We start from the raw sequence: 12,637 nt of genomic DNA on the forward strand, positions 1-12,637 counted from the left end.
ATCCAACAAAACTTTGCTGAGTATCTTTATCTGTAGGCAACTCAGGATACAAAAGGGAAAGGCCAGACCTTGCCTTTGAGGAGCCCACAGCAAACAAGTGAACAAAGTAGAGTTGCCTGATGTGGAACATGCACCAGCAGAGGTGGAGAGCCAGAAAGGGGAGAGCACTGCCCAACCTGAAGGGCAGATCTACTGAGGGATCCAGGAGGAGGCGGCTTCCAGCAGAAGAGAGTCATGAGAAAAGGCAGCCTGTGGGCAGGGACCTACCAGAAACTGAAACTGCTAGAGCAGGAGAGTTTAGTCCTTGGGTGAGGGAGGAGTCTCCAGACCAAGAAGGGCCTCTCTGGCTGGCTATGTTTAGGAGCGTGGACATAAGGCTCCAGGTTTTTGAACCTGGGAGGAAGAGTCATGGTTCAATTGTGAGTTAGGTCACTCTGGCCACAGTGTCAGGGAACTGCAGGGGCTGGGGTTGAGGGCAGGAAGGCCAACGAGGGGTAAAAGATGAGGAAGGAGGATGTAGGTAGGAGATAAGATGATTGTCACAGTGAAAAAATGAATTTGTTGAATAGGAGACAATTTTTTAAAATAATGTATTTTGTCTAACTACAAAATAAATATATGCTCAATGTAGAAAATGCGGATAACTCAGAGACGCACAAAGAAAAAAGGTCTAAAATCCTACTACCTAAAATAACCATTGTTAATATATTATTATATGCCCTTTCAGGAAGCAAATATTGTTTATTATAAAAATAAATAAAATTTATTACAAAACGTTGTATTTAAAGAATCTTATTGAAAATTTAGGTTCTTTATAAAATTTTGCTAGTATAATCATTCTTATACATGTATCTTTGTACACATTTCCAATTATTCCCTTAGGATAAATTACTAGACATGAAATTATTGGGAGAAAGGATACACACATTTTTAAAACTTTTGCTCTACACCTCAAATTGCCATAATAAGTAAGGGCTGTAACAATTTACATTTCCACAAGCAAAATATGAGAGTGCCTGACTGCTTTTCCATACTCAATAGGAGGGAATTTTAAAAAGTAGATGAACAGATTTTGGTCACCATCTGGATGGTAAGGGGAGAGATTAGGGTGACCCTAGTTTTTGGCTGTGGCAACTGGAGGAATGCTAATGCTATCAACTGAGGTTTGGAATAGCAGATTAGAGATTTGGAGTTCATTTTAGGACAAAAATATTTGAGGATATACAGGAAAAGATGTTCGGCAAGTAGTTAGATATAGTTATCTGAAGCAAAGGAAAGGTCTGGGTTATAGATAGAGATCTTGAAGTCATCATCATATAAATGGTAGGTGAAGTCATAGGAAGAGATGAAATTGCCAAAGAAGAGAGAGAAAATGGCCAAGGACATAACTTTGGAGAATATAAATATTTAAGGGTAGGTAAAGGAAGAAAAGCCATAAAAGAAGACAGGGAATTATTGCCAGAGAACTAGGAGGAAAATCAAAGATAAACCAATAAATACAGCATTATTAGCCAAAGATCAGTGTCAAGCATTAGTGACAGAGAAAGTGATCTCTTGGATGTAGTGACTCTTGGTAACAGCCAGACAGCTTCAGTGAATGGCGAGGAGTGAAAGTCAGATAGCAGTGGTATTAAGAATGAAGGAAAAGCCAGGCATGGTGGCTCGCGCCTGTAATCCAAGCACTTTGGGAGGTTGAGGCAGACAGGCAGATTGTTTGAGCCTATGAGTTCAAGACCAGCCTGGGCAACATGGTGAAATCCTGTCTCTACTGAAACTACAAAGATTAGCCAGGTGCAGTGGCATGTGCCCATAGTCCCAGCTACTCGGGAGGCTGAGGTGGGAGAATCACTTGAGCCCAGGAGGTTGAGGCTGCAGTGAGCCGTGATCACACTACTTTACTCCAGCCTGGATGACAGAGCAAGGCCCTGTCTCTTTAAATAAAAAAATAAATAAAAAAAAAAAAAGAAGAAGGAAAGGCTTCTGCTTTTGGCAGTGTGGTGGTCTAGAAACTCTGAAGGGCCCTCCTGCTTTGAAACAACAAGTTCTGAATAAAAATTAATTTTTATTTTGTGTTGGACTGTCATGGAGATGAGTGGTAAGTATGGTTAAAAAGACAGGATTGTCCTGAGGACAAATGCCATTATTAGCACTACAAACAGGCATTTAAGCCTTAAACTAGCTGAAAGATAGAGGAATTAAATCTGTAAATTCCAAATTTAACCAGAAAGTTTCATGTCTCTGCCCCCCAACATACACATACACACACACACCCCATGAATATTTATCTTCAATGGTGGAAAACATCCTCAATGTAGGTTTCCAGGTATCCTTTGAAGAAAGGGCAATTAAACATGAGCTCACAATAAGAGATAAAAGAAAACAAACACCATATTACAGAATCTGCAGACACAACAAACAATAAACTTAAACTCCCAAGAATTTCAGATATTAGAATTAACAGTTAAATAATATAGAATAACTGGGCCGGGTGCAGTGGCTCACGCCTGTAATCCCAGCACTTTGGGAGGCCAAGGCGGGTGGATCACGAGGTCAGGAGGTTGAGACCATCCTGGCTAACACAGTGAAACCCTGTCTCTACTAAAAAATACAAAAAATTAGCCGGCATAGTGGCACGCACCTGTAGTCCCAGCTACTCAGGAGGCTGAGGCAGGAGAATGGCGTGAACCCAGGAGGCAGAGCTTGCAGTGAGCCGAGATCGTGCCACTGCACTCCAGCCTGGGTGACAGAGCGAGACTCCGTCTCAAATAATAATAATAATAATAATAATAATACAGAATTATGATTTTTTTTAAAATGTGAAATCTGGACAGGCATAGTGGCTCACGCCTGTAGTAATCCCAGCACTCTGGAAGGCTGAGACAGGAAGATCACTTGAGGCCAAGAGTTCAAGACTAGCCTGGGCAACATAGTGAGACCTTGTCTCTATTTAAAAAATAAAAATAACTAAAAATATGAAATCATTAAAATAAGCAAGCATTAAGAGATTATTAAAAAATGAGTAGACAAATGTAAAAAGGAACTGAATAGAATTTTTAGAAATGAAAAATGTATTTGCTAAACCAAAAACTCAGCAGGTGGATTAAAGAGCAGAGTCAACACAGCTGAAAAGTCCAGTGAAATGCAAAATAGACTGAAAGAATTTTCCCAGAATGCAGCACAGAGGGACAAAGAGATGAAAATATGAAAGAAACATTAAACGATATGAAAGACAGAATGAGAAGATCCCACACACATCTAATGGGAGTCTCAGAAGGAAAGAGCATAAAGAACAGGCATTATCTACAAAGAAAAAGGCTCAAAATTTTCCAGAACTAACAAAATAAGTGAATCCACAAATGGAGAAAAAAATAGAAGAAATTCCACAGTTAGACACCTCACAGTGAAATTGCAGTTCACCAGCTTAAGAGATGACCTTAAAAGCAGACAGAGAAAAAAATATTTTCAAAGTGTCATCCTTTCAAAAACCAAGAAAAGATAAGACATTTACAGGCAAACAAAAATGAAAATGTTTACTACCATCAGGTCTATATACAATAAAGGAACTTCTAAAGGATATACTCTGGGGAGAAGGAAAACGATCACAGAAGGAAAGTCTGAGATGCATGGTAAGGAACTGATAAACATGAGGTAAATTTAAGCAAACATTATCTATAGAAAATAATTACAATGACTTTTAATTTGTAATATTTAAAGGAAGAACTAAAATATTAGAAAACTATCATTTAAGTTGGAATAGGACAGAGTTAGGTGTTCCTAGATTCTCCCATTGTTCTAAGGAGAGCATAAGATATTACAGTTTTGTACTGTCAACTAGCTGGAACTATACTTGCAAGAATTTCCTTTGCTAAATGTTTCCCAATTGGCCAGGAGAGAAATCTGCACATTTGGAAAGCATAAATGAAAGAATAGCCATTTTTACCCTCTGAAGATTGATGTGGGGTACCAAGCACTGTGGCAGCTTATGCACAATATTGCTGATTTAGTAGTTCACCTTATTGCCATAGGGCAGCATTTGGCTACAACTCCTCTAGCTCCCACTGTATCTCCTTCAGCCTCTCTGGGTCCTGGGCCAGGTGTATGTGCAATTCCACGGCAAAGGGCACCAGCTTGTCCTGAAGGCTATCCATATCATCAGTGTTGTAGGTAATGAGATAGACGCAAATTTGACTTTGTCCTCCTCATGAGTTCCAGTTTGTCCTTGCTCTTACCCACTTCATGTCCAGTTCTCCTTCCTGATGCCAGCCACTGACTTCAGGCTTAAAAATAGATGCAAAGAAACAGCTTTGCAGAGTTCTTAACCAATATCCACAATTGTGTAAAGTCTCATCTCTCAAGTAAATCCCTTATGCTATATCACTAAAAGTGGTTTCTCTGATCCAAATTTGACTGATATGGATACAACAAAAAAAGCTGAGTAAGCTAAAAAGTAACAGACAAAAGAGATTTTCAGATTAAACACACACACACACACACACACACAGTTTTTAGATGGATCACTACATAATTGACAAAGTTTCAATTCACCAGAAAGATATTATAATTACAAACTTGTATTGGCCTGATAGAATTACTAAAAGGACCTGTAATTCTAGCACTTTGGGAGGCCCAGGTAGGAGTATCATTTGAGCCCAGGAGTTTAGGACCAGCCTGGACAATGTAGCAAGATCCCCATCTCCACAAAAAAATTTAAAAATTAGCTGGGTGTGATGGTGTGTGCCTATAGTCAGGAAGCTGAGACAGGAAGATGGCTTGAGCCCAGGAGTTTGAGGCTGCAATGAACCACAATCACACCACTGTGTTCCAGCCTGGGTGACAAAGTGAGACCCTGTCTCAAAAACACAAAAACAAAAACAAACAAAACAAAACAAAAATGCCAGCCTGAGCAACAAAGCAAGATATCATCTCTACAATTTTTTTAAATAAAAATAAAGAATTACCAGACTGAGAAATTGGCAAAATATACCATATTAGATTGTAACACACTACAATTACTGATAGGTCAAGCAGACATCCCCAACCCCCCAAAAAAGCAAAGATCTAAAACTCTTGAAATATAATTAATATACTTGATTTATTTAACATAAATAAAACCCTGAACCCAACAACTACAGATTTAAACATACAAGGAACATGATAAAGGTGACCAAGTACTAGGTTATAAAACACACATAAATAGAATTCAAAGATTGACATCATGCAAAATAACTGTCTCTAACCTCAATGTAATAAAATTACAGATCAACAAGAAAAGGATAACCAAAATCCTTTGTAAGTTTAAAATTTTGAAAAACACCATTCTAAATAATGGGTCAAATAAGAAATCACAACAAATGGAAATATATTCAGAACTGAAAAGACTGCATATCAAAACTTGTGGGGTACAATAAAAGTTGTAGAGGAAAACCTATATCCCTAAATCCTTGTCTTAAAAAAAAATGTGAAATCTAAATTACCTCAGCATCAAACTTAACAACTTACGGGGAAAGGAATAAATGTAAAAAAAATAGAAGAATGGAGATAAGAAAATAAGAGCAAAAGTTAAACTAGAAAGCAAAGATTCAGCAAGATGAACAAGCAAAAGTTGGTTCTTTGATGAGGCTCATAAAATAGACAAATCTCTAGAGAATTAAGAAAAACAAGGCACAGACAAAGAAAAGAAGAGTCTAACAATGGATGTAGAAAAAAAGTAAGAGAATGTTCTGAACAACTTTATGCTAATAAAATTGAAAACAAATGGACAAACACTAGAAAAATAAAACTTGCCAAACCTGTTCAAGAATTGGAAAAAATCTGAATGCTCCTATAACAATTTAAAAAATTAAACCAGTAATTTGAAAACTTTCCCCAAAGAAAACACCCAGCATAGATAAACAGTTACATTCCTCAAATGCTTGAAGAACAGTTGTCTTAATCTTATACGAACTGTCAGAGAACAGAAAAAAAGAGGATGCTTCCTAACTCATTCTATGAACCCAGCATAACTTTGATACAAAATTAATCAAGAAGGCCAGGTGCAGTGGCTCACACCTGTAATCCTAGGACTTTGAGAGGCTGAGGCAGGAGGATTGCTTGAGCCCAGGAGTTCAAGACCAGCCTGGGCAACATAGCGAGACCCCTTCTCTAAAAAAAATTTAAAAATTAGGCCGGGCGCGGTGGCTCAAGCCTGTAATCCCAGCACTTTGGGAGGCCGAGACAGGTGGATCACGAGGTCAGGAGATCGAGACCATCCTGGCTAACACGGTGAAACCCCGTCTCTACTAAAAATACAAAAATTAGCTGGGTGAGGTGGCGGGTGCCTGTAGTCCCAGCTACTCGGGAGGCTGAGGCAGGAGAATGGCATAAACCTGGAAGGCGGAGCTTGCAGTGAGCTGAGATCCGGCCACTGCACTCCAGCCTGGGCGACAGAGCGAGACTCCACCTCAAAAAAAAAAAAAAAAAAAAAAAAATTAGCCAGGTGTGGTGGCACACACCTATGGTCCCAGCTGCTATGGAGGCTGAAGCAGGAGGACTGCGTGAGTCCACAAAAAAAATTAATCAAAAGTGTATAAGAAAAAAAGTATACAGGCCAATTCACTCATAAATACAAAAGCAAAAATTCTAAATAAAATATTAGAAAACTGTATCCAGCAGTGTATAAAAAATAATTTGTGATGTTACATTATATTTATTTCATAAGTGCAAGGATGGTTTAACATTAGAAAAATAAATATCATTCATCACATTAACAGATTCAAGAAAAAAGATCATTTCAAAATATGCAGAAATGGACATGAGATCTTACTAAAAATTCTTGAACTGTACACTTTGAGTGAAGTTTATGGTATGTAAATTATACCTCAATGAAGCCATTTAAAAAACATGCAGAAATAGCAGTTGCTAAAATATATTACCCATTTATAACTAAAAGAGAAAAACTTAGCAAATATAACCTGATTTTAAAAATATACCAAAAATATACAGTCAACATTATTCTGATTAAATATTAGAAGCATTCTTTTAAAAGTTGGAATCAAGGCAAGGATGTTCACTACTTCTATTCAGCATTGTACTGGAAGTCCTGGCAAGGACACCACAAAAAAAGTAAAAAGATATAAGAATAGGAAAGGAAAAAACAAAATTGTCATTATTTGCAGACAATACAACTGCATATATAGAATCTACAAATTGGCTGGCCCAAGGTAGTGAGTTATCTCAATTGATTGTTCACAGTCAGTTACAGATCAAACTCCTTGTTCCACTCTTTCTCTCCTTCTCACTAGTGTGCTGGACTAGTCTTAGAAAAAAAAAAGAATCTACACACATTGTTAGAATAATTGGATAAATATTAAAAGTCAATCACATTTCTTCACACAAACAAATATTTAGGAAGCATAATTTTAAAAATATACATCATTCATTCTAGCATCAAAAAATAATTAGAAATCTAACGATGTGTATAAAACTATATGGATAATATTGTAAAACTTTATTGAATAATTTTAAAAAAATACTTAAATAAATGGAGAGATATAACATGCTCACGAATGGGAAGAGTTACTATCATAAAGATTCAGTATCACCAGGCACAGTTCTCAGCACTTTAGGAGGCTGAGGCAGGCAGATTGCTTGAACTCAGGAGTTCAAGACCAGCCTGGGCAATATGGTGAAACCTCATCTCTACAAAAAATACAAAAATTGGCAGGGCATGGTGGCGTATACCTGTAGTCCCAGCTACTAATTAAAATCCCAACAGGATTTTTTGAAGACTTCAACAAACTTTTAAAAATTTATAGAGATGGGCAAAAGTTCAAGAAATAGCTATAACACACCTAAAGAAGATGAGTTATCCAAACTCCTGACAGATTAAATATGGAAAGTAAAACTGTTTTGTGTTTACAAGGAAATACAGAACATTGTCTCCATTATCTGAGAGTATGGATGAATTTCTTAAACAATTCACAGAAAGCACTGACCACAAAAGAAGAGGTTCATCAAGACACTATAAAGAAAAGTATGGCCGGGCGCGGTGGCTCAAGCCTGTAATCCCAGCACTTTGGGAGGCCGAGACGGGCGGATCACAAGGTCAGGAGATCGAGACCATCCTGGCTAACCCGGTGAAACCCCCGTCTCTACTAAAAAAAATACAAAAAACTAGCCAGGCGAGGTGGCGGGCGCCTATAGTCCCAGCTACTCGGGAGGCTGAGGCAGAAGAATGGCGTGAACTCGAAAGGCGGAGCTTGCAGTGAGCTGAGATCCGGCCACTGCACTCCAGTTTGGGCGACAGAGCGAGACTCCGTCTCAAAAAAAAAAAAAAAAAAAACAAAAAGAAAAGTAAAAGCCAGGTGCAATGGCTCACACCTGTAATCCAAGTACTTTGGGAGTCTAAGGCAGGAGGATCACTTGAGCTCAGTAGTTCAAGACCACCCTGGGCAACACAGGGAGACATCTTCTCTACAAACCAATTAAAAAAAAAAAAATTCAGCTGGGTGTGGTGGTGTGCACCTGTAGTCCCAGCTACTTGGTAGGCTAAGGCAAGAGGATAGCTTTAGCCCAGGAGGTAGAGGTTGCAGTGAACTGTGATTGTGCCACTACACTGCAGCGTGGGCAACAGTGAAACCCTATCTCCAAAAAAAAAAAAAAAAATAAGACAGAAATCACAAACAGAAAAGATATTTGCAACATGTATAAGTGCCAATAGTAAAGGACTAATATACAGAATATATAAAGAATTATAATTCTCTTGGTTAAAATTGAACACATGTTTTGACACCCTCCTAAAACCCCTCTAAAACTACAGTAAATGAATATTTAAGAGACGGTAGGAAGGAAGAGGCAATGACAACACAATTTTGGAAGCTGGAAAAGATGATAAATAAGTAGTAACTGACTTAGCAGATCTGAGAAAGCTAAATCTAAAGCCAGCAATGGAAAAACCAAGCCATAATTCAACTTAAAACTGCAGAATTTCTGAAAGGCTCAGGAACTGGTAATCCTAGGCTTCTCTGGAACTGAGGATGGGACAGGACCAAGGCAAAAATAAGGATTATTTGAAAGCTGTTAAGAAGTAGTTAGGCCAGGCGAGGTGGCTCACGCCTGTAATCCCAGCACTCTGGGAGGCTAAGGTGGACGGACCACTTGGGGTCAGGAGTTTGAGACCAGCCTGGCCAACATGGTGAAACCTACTCTACTAAAAATACAAAAAAAAAAAAAAAAAAAAAAAAAAAAAAAAAAAAAGCCGGGCGTGGTGGCAGGCGCCTATAATCCCAGCTACTTGGGAGGCTGAGGCAGGAGAATCACTTGAACCTGGGAGGCAGAGGTTGCAGTGAGCCAAGATGGCACCATTGCACTCCAGCCTGGGTGAGAAGAGCGAAACTCCATCTAAAAAAAAAAAAGCAGTTAAACCCACTAATTACCCCTTCTATTTCATGCCACAGGGTAACTGCCCACCTCTGTCTCTGCTAAGTCAGGAGACTAATTTTTGGCAAGGACTTCAGGACTGGGGATACCAATTGAGGACAGGGTACCATTTTGAAAACAAGTGAACCTCCATATATTAAATGCTAAAATCCCCAGCGCAATCTTCAGCACTAGATTCTCAGAACACTGGCAGCTAAGTCATTAACCTCAGGCCAAAGGTTGAAGGAGTCTTTTCTGAAGAATCTCATCAGCCAAGAGGAAAGACCTACAGATATTGACATTAGAGTTTGCAAAACATTGTCCAACGAGATCATCCTGCAGTGATGCTGATGGTGGACAAAGCCCACACACAGCTCAAAGCCTTCAATAAGCTTTTATAATCTGCTACTTATCAACAGGAGCAGACAAAGAGGAAACATCTGAGGAAAGCATCTAATAGAAAAATTGATGATATCTACGAATTCTTCTAAGTGACTGTTTTGTTTTTGTGTGTGTATGTGTGTTTAGTGTGTAAGTGGGTATATCTGAGTGTGTATGTATGAATATTCATCTATATGTGCATCTATGGGTGTATCTGGGTACACAGGGCCATGTGTATGTGTATGTGTGTGTGTGTAAAGCTCAGAGAAATGCTGAGTCACAGGATCCATGCACCCACATCTGCCATATTCTGCCCTCCACCCACATAGAAGTGTGACTGTGCAGGATCTGCTCACAGAACAATGTCAGCTGGGCACAGTTGATCCCACAAGCCCCTAAGCAGAGAGGTTTTCAGGATGGTTAGAGCACTGGGAGCAACCAGGTCTCAGCCTTGGCCAAGAGAAGGGCAAGGTGTGGTGGTTCATGCCTGTAATCCCAGCATTTTGGGAAGCCAAGATGGGACGATCCCTTGAGTCCAGGAGCTCACCACCACACCCAGCTAATTTTTGTATTTTTAGTAGAGACAGGGTTTCACCATGTTGGCCAGGATAGTCTCTATGTCTTGACCTCATGATCCGCCCGCCTTGGCCTCCCAAAGGCTAGGATTACAGGTGTGAGCCACTATGCCCAGCCGGGAATTACATTTTAAAGTAGATGCCCCTCCAGCACTGTCCTTCATTTTCTTTAAGATGCCAGATTCCCAGAGAGCCTTTACTGTCCAAGACACCTACATAAGGCAGTCAGCTCCCAGGGTAGCCCCCTTTTCTGAGACTACAGATTGTGCCAGGGCCTGATGCACTGTTGGCAGAGACCCAGCCCTACTCCCAGGGAGCATACAGTCTAGGAGAAAAAGGACAGGTACATGTAGCTCTGACCTTCATGAGCTCCCCGCGAAATGGCAGAAATGAGAAAGTCAGAAAACTACTCTGACTTAAGGCCACTGCTTGGCTCCAAGCCCCAAGCTTGGATGAAAAGAAAGGAAGAAAGAGTAATTCAGACAAAACAACTGTGCAGAGGATCCAAAGCTGGCATGGGAATCCCTCTGACATGGGGAGGGGTGTTGGGAGACCCACCTGGGCTGACCTTCTCAAGAGAGGCTGGATCTAGTTCCAGCAAGAGCCCAGGGCTGGGGTCTCTGTGCCCCTAACCACTTCTCCCCTCTCCCCTTGCCCAGGGTCTGACTCATACCATGGAGCGACATGTGGATCCCGAAGCCCTGCAGAAGATGGCCAAATGTGCTGTACAGGACTACACTTATAGGGGGTCCATATCAGGCCACCCCTACTTGCCTGAGAAGTACTGGCTTTCTCAAGAGGAAGGTAAGGCCTCCCCTTTGCTGACCCCTAAAATGACGCCCAACCTGAACCCAACCACCTGGATCCTGACCTCCATCCTGATTCTCTCTTTTTTTTTTTTTTCGAGACGGAGTTTCGCTATTGTTGCCCAGTCTGGGTGCAATGGTGTGATCATCTCGGCTCACTGCAACCCACTTCCACCTCCCGGGTCCAGGTGATTTTCCTACCTCAGCCTCCTGAGTAGCTGGGACTACAGGCATGTGCCGCCAGGCCCTGCTAATTTTTGCATTTTCAGTAGAGACAGGGTTTCACCATGTTGGCCAGGCTGGTCTCGAACTTCTGACCTCAGGTGATCCACCTGCCTCAGCCTCCCAAAGTGCTGGGATTACAGGCCTGAGCCACATGCCCAGCCTCCATCCTGATTCGATGTCAACTTTATCTCCACTCATGACCTAGATTTCTTCCCTAACCACCCTCCACTCCCAACCACCTGACCTGACCCTGGCCCTGGAGGAGATGACCTAGGCCCTGTCTTTTGGTGTTCTTGTCTGTGGGGAAAAAAAAGCTGGAAGGGCACTGGGTCCTATTCTTAGAGAGTTGGAGAAAGGATTAACTTCCCACAAACAGCTCCCTCCAAGTGCATTCTGGATGCCATCTCCTCCCATCTTCCCAGCCACCCTCTTCCCATCAGCTCCCTCCATCTCTCCTGCATCCCTCTGCCCCACCACACCTCTTTCCCTCAACCTGGAACCTTCTCTGGTTTCTTCCCAACTAAAAATTATCTCTTGCTCCTCTCCTCAATAGCCTAGGTTCTCAGAAACATGGTCCATACTCACTGTCTCTATTTCCTCACCCTTTCTTATACCTTATGAGAAACTGTCTTTCTCATTTGCTTGGATGTCTATTATCTGTCTAGCTGTACATTCGAAAGGAATGTACAGCTATGAATCTGGTCTTATTCACAGCTGTGCCCCTCCATCGAGCACAGCGCCAGGCTTCATAAGTCTTTGTTGAATGGACTGAGAATTCTCAATGGAAGTTGGGAATGTGCATCTCCTACAATGAAACAATAAATTGCTCTTGCATGGCTCTGATTACCAAATCCACAGGAGTCTGCAGTCTTTACCCTCTGAGACCTTTACCCTCCTAGACCAATGAATTGCACTCTTCTGACCACTGTCTACTTGTTTTGTTGTTGTTGTTGTTTTGTATGTTAATCCTCCAGCACACATGCTATGACCCCACTCTATTTCTTGAAACAACTTCCTCCTCAGTTTGTCTGATGCCTACCTTTCCTGTGCATCCACTGTGGAAACATGGGGTTCCTCGGGATGTTATCCTGCACCCTCTTCTCCCCTTGCTCCTCCTCCAAGGCCATTTGATTTAACACAAGGCTTTAATAATTACTGACAGCTTCAAATCCTAATTTCCAGATTTGTCATCTCACCTGAATTCCACCCTTCTTCATATGCTTATAGTTATCTTGACCTGGATGTCCCCAAACA

At 40.9% G+C, this 12,637-nt stretch overlaps 1 protein-coding gene across 1 annotated transcript in view; it reads left to right on the forward strand.

Annotated features, from left to right (window-relative positions):
* The window catches only part of C16H9orf24 (chromosome 16 C9orf24 homolog), a 31,771-nt gene that overhangs the window by 988 nt on the left and 18,146 nt on the right, over positions 1-12,637 (forward strand). Inside the window, exon 2 of the mRNA XM_030919418.1 lies at positions 11,012-11,156. Within this exon, the coding sequence (XP_030775278.1) occupies positions 11,012-11,156 (145 nt within the window). The remainder of the gene's footprint in view (positions 1-11,011; positions 11,157-12,637) is intronic.

Source organism: Rhinopithecus roxellana, chromosome 16 (assembly GCF_007565055.1).
Source record: "Rhinopithecus roxellana isolate Shanxi Qingling chromosome 16, ASM756505v1, whole genome shotgun sequence".
Classification (NCBI taxonomy): Eukaryota; Metazoa; Chordata; class Mammalia; order Primates; family Cercopithecidae; genus Rhinopithecus; species Rhinopithecus roxellana.